Source organism: Fulmarus glacialis, unplaced genomic scaffold (assembly GCF_000690835.1).
Source record: "Fulmarus glacialis isolate BGI_N327 unplaced genomic scaffold, ASM69083v1 Scaffold15407, whole genome shotgun sequence".
In the NCBI taxonomy this organism is placed as follows: domain Eukaryota; kingdom Metazoa; phylum Chordata; class Aves; order Procellariiformes; family Procellariidae; genus Fulmarus; species Fulmarus glacialis.
Window position 1 is genome coordinate 1,219 of NW_009223923.1, and position 7,107 is coordinate 8,325.

Genomic DNA, 7,107 nt, shown 5'->3' on the forward strand with positions numbered 1-7,107 from the left:
ATTGCCTAAATCTGGAATACTACAAATTGGTCAAACACGTCTTTAACATATTTCTAAAACAACATAAATCTACTGTCATCTATCAAAACACTGTGGCCAACAGCAGTCCTTACTCGACAGAGACACCTGTGTACTACTAGCACTGGAGAGGAGTGCCTCAACCAATACACAGCTCTGCTTCAGCTCTAATGAGCTCCACTGAAGGGTAAAATGAAGTCAACTGAATTATAAAAATACACACTAGTCAATAATCCCCCACCACATGGTATATTAAAGCAATTTATTTCAAAGTAGTAATTTTTAAGGGAGGGTAATTGAATTCATAATGTCTTCACTACTACAGTATTTTTTGACTTTGACAACAGCAACCCTGGATATTGGGAACAGAAGTCAAATACAACTTAGAAGTGCTACTTGCCCAGCTATCAGGATGGATTTTTTTAAAATTCAATTTTAAATAAAAATTAAATTTGAACTTACTTTGAATCCATTTTTGTCACTTTCTTAGTGAAAAATTCATCCACGCCTTCATCCACTCTCCCCATGAGGCCATTCTGATCCCCTTCTGGAGGCACTCCAGCAGACACCTGACAGAAGAAAAAACTCTCTCTGGTATATAATAACCTAAGCATATTTGTTTCAATGAGAATAATTAAGAGTTAAGACATTATAAAAATTGCATGTGCCAACCAAACCTCAGTGCAGACAATGGAATCACCACTGGAATTCCCCCTGTAGTCAGGCTAGTTGACGCATTACATCAAACGCAAAGTAACCCAAAACACCAGTGACAAATTGGATACTGCAATGCATGAGGCCAGGAATCAAATGCCTTGGGCTTGTAGAATAGAGCACTAGTTCAGTTAGAAAAGAAAAAAAGCAGTTAAGGAAAAATTAAATCCTGATCAGGTGGTGACCTGAAGAGAAAGTATTTTCAACAGCCAGTTGTTTCCCTGTTCAGAGAAAAACATATGTTCCGGATTTTGGATTTAGAGATTTAGAAACAGAGCTCCAGCAGGCTAACAGAGCCTTTTATAATTCATTCAATCCAGCACTTCCAAAAGCAGAGATTCTAAAAGCAGAATAAGGTGTTTCACTTTAGGAACCGAACACAGATTTTTGCTGAGTGTCTGAAAATGGAAAACCTGCTCCCTTTCTTTCGTTTCAATGCCCACGTTTTGAATGTGGGTGACGGGAGGCATCTAAACCAGGCTGACTTAGTAATACCTGCCAACCACAAAGGCCTTGTGAAGATTAGCTGGTGACTCTGCAGCCTCCTGAAGATGAAACATGCCGTCTCCTGGGAGGATTTCTTGCGTGATCTAGCTCCCGTACGTGGCTTTGATGTGGAAAAGCTCTATTACCAGTAGAGAGACTTTCTTCAATTTAAATGCCGTATGGAAACCTTTTAGGTGACTACAGAGGACTCCACAAGACCCAACCCAGTTGTATTCTTGGTACTATTTAACAACCAGGAATCAGTCTGCTGCAAAATAGCAGGGTTTGTAATTTGAAACAATTTAAATCAAGGAATCTCCTAGTTGCCACAATAACTCAGAGTAATCCCAGCTTCCCTTTTCATCTGGAATACACGCTCTTTTCTATGCCTCTAAAAAGAAAAAGAGATACTCTTAAAAGCTGCTGTTAACATCAAATCCAGCCTCATTAAGCCAGGACAATGGACTGCATAGGAACTAATGCTTTGACATATCCCTGAAACTTTTTACTTTCCATTGCTGAACCTTGTTAGAAGCCTAGTATTTACTTTGTTATCAAAGATAATAGTTAATATTTTACTGATATTTGCTGTAGCAATGAAATACTGATCTGAAAGAGCCCACCTGGGCAGCCCAACTGCTTTGTTGCCAGTCAAACTGCATATTTTCTATAAAAACCAGTTTTATTCTAAGAAGGACAATGACTTCTTAGACTTCCAACTCTGCCACCTTTGGGGTTTTCGGTAGAGAACTTGTTTAGCTGAAACATCTGACACTAGGCAGCAATGCATATACTAACATCTGGGTTGGTCACACCAGTGCTAGTTGTCTCAATGTAAATATTTACCTTCTCAGTCAAAAAACAGTTGACACTGATGTTTCAACCGAAATGTGTCAACCAAAAGTGGCTGATGCATTTCAACAGAAATAAGAAATGAGAAACCACTTAATATTGATACTGGAGCCCCCCATATAGTAGGAACAAACATGTAAGTATCAAAGACAACTGCATCTCCTGAAGGGGAAGTAATGCAAGAATCCAATGATCTACAGCAAATGAGAAGATCTACCTCAAAAAAGAAAACAGTTTGCATCTGAAAAAGCAAGTTCCTAAAAATGTACTAAAGACATACACAAATGTTGAGGGCCTAATTAGGTCCTCAAGGCACAGGATTTTCTTATAGATGTTTATTGTAATGCCTTTTAGTGATCAACGTTAATGTAAAAGACTGAGCTCTGTTTATTTTGTGTTTTACACTCCTAATGCTAGGGGGAAAAAAAAAAAAGTTAAGTTTTCATTTGTCATTTTTATTTTTTTTTTTAGCCCATGTTTAAAAGGGAGCCTTCTATGTTTCTTTATTAAGGAAAAAAACTGGCTTGGAAGCAGAAATAAATAAGATTAATCACAATCTCCTTCATACATTAGAGATTCATCTCTTTGCTGTACTAAATCTTCACACATGATGGAAGAACTCATGAGGTTAAGATCTCACAAAAATCTAAACGATAAACAACTGTTTCATTGTATTGCTTCAGAGCTACTTGGGGGTGCGTGGTGCTGAGGTTTTCTTTTTTCCCCTCTGAACACTCATTTCAGTAAAGACTCTGACAAAATCATAAATCTTTCTTCTGTCCACCCACCCACCCCAAGTTAAAAGTTTACATTTCTCCCTTTTTTCTCAATTTTTCCCTTTTTTTCTTATATTTTTCAGTTACAGAGAACAAATCTGCTTTCCAGCAAAACCAGAGAAGTACAGCTATGATCATCTGAGACCCCTTAAATTACTAAACGGAAATAATGGGAACAGCAAACAAACCAACAGACCTGCTTGAAGCGGTAGAATAGGTCAAGATTTTGCCTCTCACATTTCAAGTGCTTTTCCTAACCACTGCTTTCTTGTACTCTCAAAGTGGCAAAACCAGCAGCAAATCAATTCTGCAAACAATGCCATAGCCCACTCATGACTCTGGCCTTCAAAATTTGACCGCTTCATTTTCAGAAGCATCAAAGCAAACATCTTAAGTCTTTCAAAAATTTGTTTAGACTTGTTATGAGGTCAGAACTAGTAAGGAATTAAATGGTCCATAAAACCAAGACAGGGACAAATTAGTTTAAGTAAAAAAGTTCCTTTCAATTTCAGCAATTAAATAAACCCTTAATTTCCTAATTAATTCAATATGGATGAGCATTCCCACAACACTGCACTATCATGGGAAGTAACACTTCTCCTCTACAAGAAGTAAGATTTTTGTTTCTGTAGAGCAAGATATTGTATGCCTTAGTTCCATGCCTGGTAGCAAAGCACTTGCCCTCCCATGCCCTGGCTCCTTCCACACCCCTGTGCAGATGGCACAGGATGCGCTGAATAAGTTTGGAAGAGAGGCAAGTTTAGCAACTGGGAAAACATGTGCGTTCTGCAGAATTGGAATTGGAAGAAGTAAACACAGATGTGTTTTCACTACAGCGCGGAGACCAGTCCGTCCTTCTGCTACCTCTATGCTTCCCTGCAAAGTGCAAGAGAATGGAAAGTTGGCTTGAATATCCCCTCTGCTTGAAGTTTTCTCCATTTCCAAGTGGTGCAAAAAGCACTCTACTGCCTGATACGATCTTTCCCAACATTAGGGAAATTTTCAAGGGTCCTCTCTGCCGACAATCCTCAGGGAGCAGAAGAGGCCACAGGCATTCATTACTAGGCAGCATAACTCAGAGAAGCAATGGCTGCCCCTTGATAAGGGTTACTTATCATATCAGCTGTGCTCTGTTGCTGTGAGATAGCTCTGTAACTCCTCCAGATTTGTCCTTACATACCCCAAGGACATACCATCATAGAAATAAATCTTTATTGATGTGGTATGCCAGGGAAATGGAACTGTGGGAACTCCACACACATATACTTGGGTTCACACCAGTGCCTTTCGTAGACAGACAGTGCTCTTCTGTTTTGCTTTTCAAAGGCAGGCTCCAGCATGAAAAGCAGATCTGTGACTATGCAGATTTGCTGGCCCAAACACCATCTTTAGTTAAGGAGCTGTGGGAAGCTGGGTGTCACAGAGTAGCTCCTCTGAGAGCTGATAGAAATAAGAATTCATGCCAAGTTACCACGTCTTAATGCAGGCAGAAAAAAGGATTAAGACTTAACAAACCCTTGCAATATAATTGAGAAGTCTCATGATATTTTGTGCATTTCCTGTGAAAGCTCCAAGTACCTCCAGAAACTGCTTCCATGAAAAAACAAAGGCAAATTAAAAAAGGTTAAAACATATCCTGGTTTTAGACTGTGTCAAACAAAACAAAAAGCTTGTAATAGGGATTGCACACTGAAAGACATGAACATGAATACCAAGAAGAAAAATTAAGTAATTGCTTATGGCTTTTAAAACTTTAACAGTTGCCCTCATTACACTGCAAGACCTGACTCATGGCAAAAAGCAATCAACAGACGACATCGCCAGCAATATTTTAATGTAGACTCACTGCTGCTTGGCTGGGCTGCTGCTTTTTATTTCTTTTGGGCCTTAATTTTGTAAAGTGTTCCAGTTTTCTCCCTTCTTCCGATGGCAGCTCTGAAATGAATCCAGAAGTTCGTTTGTCCGGCCTGCTGGAAGGAAATGGTGGGTCTTCTATATGGATAGGTACTTCTTCCAGTGCTTTATCTAGATCAAATTCCATTTCTAAGAGAAATCAAAACTTTCTAATTAGACTTAACATGTCATTTAAAACAAAAGACAATGCCATTCCTCTCTTTTGTGGTAAGTAATTATAAACACATTTAGAGAACTCAGCCACAACATGTTTGTGAGCAGACAGAGCACTGTGAGCAAATATTTACTACCAAACACACAAGCAGAGTCACAAAACAAAGCAACCAGTGTGGGCCTCAAATGCAACCCAGAGAGAGGGAGAGTCACCTGTGCTTTTCAATCAAGAACTACCTAGAAGAATCTCAGGCAAGCCAAGCAGCAAAAAGAAATTCCCACTTACCAAAAGCTCTGGACACTGGCCGGAGCATTCTACTGTGGATGCTTTTCCTTTTTGATTTAGGAGTCATCTATCAACATAAAACAAAACAAAAATTACTTTACCAGACGGAAGAAATGACAAAGAACAACTTTTCCTTTCTATCCAACAAATTAGTTCTTCAAGCCTATGTATCATTTCAAGATCTGATTGGGTTTAACACCAGAAGAAACTGTGTTTTTTTCCTCCCCTTATCAAACATTCAGAATTTTTTCTAAATTGACATTTTCTTCAACTGACTTTGAACAGAACCAGGGAGGTAGTTTATTCTTCCCATTAAAACCATAGGCACAGGATGATTATTTGAATTGTCCAAGCATTAACTCATTGATCCCCAACTGTAAAACAAGGGAACTATTAAAACCTCACCTCTGCATTTGAGATCATGAGGCACAGAAAACTTAATTACTGCATCCAGTACTGCACAGTTAATGACAATACCAGTCTCCCCCCTGCTCTGGCTTTTATTTTTGATACAAAATACACTTCCTCAGTTCATTTGTTAGTGACATGCTACTGGGAATGATTAAAATTCAGGTATCTATGCCTCTGGACACCACCACACAGCTCACCAAACTTCCCTAGGAAAATGCAGTCTTGGAGCACACAGCCCTTCTTCAAAAAGCAAAAATACCATTTCAGTGTTAGCAATATCTCCAGCAAACACATGACTTCCCTGGACTTTAGATACACTGAGAATAGGTGGAAAGTTACCTTGGCATACATTCAACGTCATTACTGAAAGTTATGTGCTATTATTCTTCTCATCTTCACATTCCCAGAAAAAAGGAGTATGTTGCCTTAAGAGCACAAATACCCAGACTTAAGACCTGAATTTGTTATTTTTGGAAGCAAGTTACCCTTATTTTCTTGCCTGAACTCTTCTGAAAGTTTGCATGGCAAGAAAGACAGTTTTGCTACAGGAAATGCATGCATCACCAATTCTGAACCTCTTAACACAGCTCAGCATTGTAAGACTTTTAAACAAAAAGTTGACCTGCAGGTTTTCTAAAGATTTAATTTAAAATGACTCAGCTTCTGCAAAGATGGGCTCCTTTTGTGGTAGAGTCGTACATGCCGGCTTTAGTCACAGCCATATACTTCCATTTACTTGCTAGTCTTGAAGCCTAGTGGCTTCAAATCTGGAGTGTCAGTCAGAAGCTGTAATGGCTCAGAACTCATTAACAGAATTGTTAATCAAATTTAGTAGTATCACTTTTATATGAGCCAGAAAAGACATAGTTGGCATTGATATCCCAGACAAATCATGAATTAAGGTAAACATTTGCTAGTTTTTACGTATGGAAAGTTCAGTGCACAGACTTACATGTACTGAATTCATATTCCCATCTAAAGTAGTCAGGAGGATTATTATGCCACTATTCACATACTCCGGATTATGACAGATTTTTGTAACAGGACAATTATTACCCATCTTCTCAAGACCAGAAAAGGACTTGCAGACTACAGAGCGGGCAGTGATAGCACTGTCTGGGCAACAGAGCTCTGTTTTTATTGCCATGCACATCGCTGGGAAAAAAGATACCTTCAGCTGTTGCAGGTTTCCGCTTCCACATTTGACAAGCATCAGTAAATGATACAATAGTTTCAAGACCAGCCAGGACATAGCTTGGCACCTGAGCAGACTAATGAACAGGCAAAGTGTTATTGCATCAAAAGGTCAGACATTACTTTCAGAGTTACCAATAAATTAAATGCAACAGATTCGATGGCAAGTGGCTGGAGAGGTGCTGAACTTTTTCAGCCAAAATTGCAGTGGATTGCGCAATGGGTAGGCACTGGGCAGCCTCTGAACAGCACACCTCGACAGCTGCCGATCTATCACCCAAACCTGAAACAACCAAAGGCATC

General features: G+C 39.2%; 1 protein-coding gene across 1 annotated transcript; it reads right to left on the reverse strand.

Annotated features, from left to right (window-relative positions):
- Positions 1 to 480: 480 nt before the first annotated feature.
- LOC104079826 (leucine-rich repeat-containing protein 16A-like) lies at positions 481 to 6,670 on the reverse strand (the record flags this gene model as incomplete). Its single annotated transcript, XM_009581988.1, has 4 exons — positions 6,563 to 6,670; positions 5,200 to 5,266; positions 4,693 to 4,889; positions 481 to 587 (listed from the first exon to the last, which is right to left on the reverse strand). Coding segments are annotated over exons 1-4 (479 nt in total), but the record flags the coding sequence as incomplete, so codon positions are not given.
- Between the last annotated feature and the right edge of the window lie 437 nt (positions 6,671 to 7,107).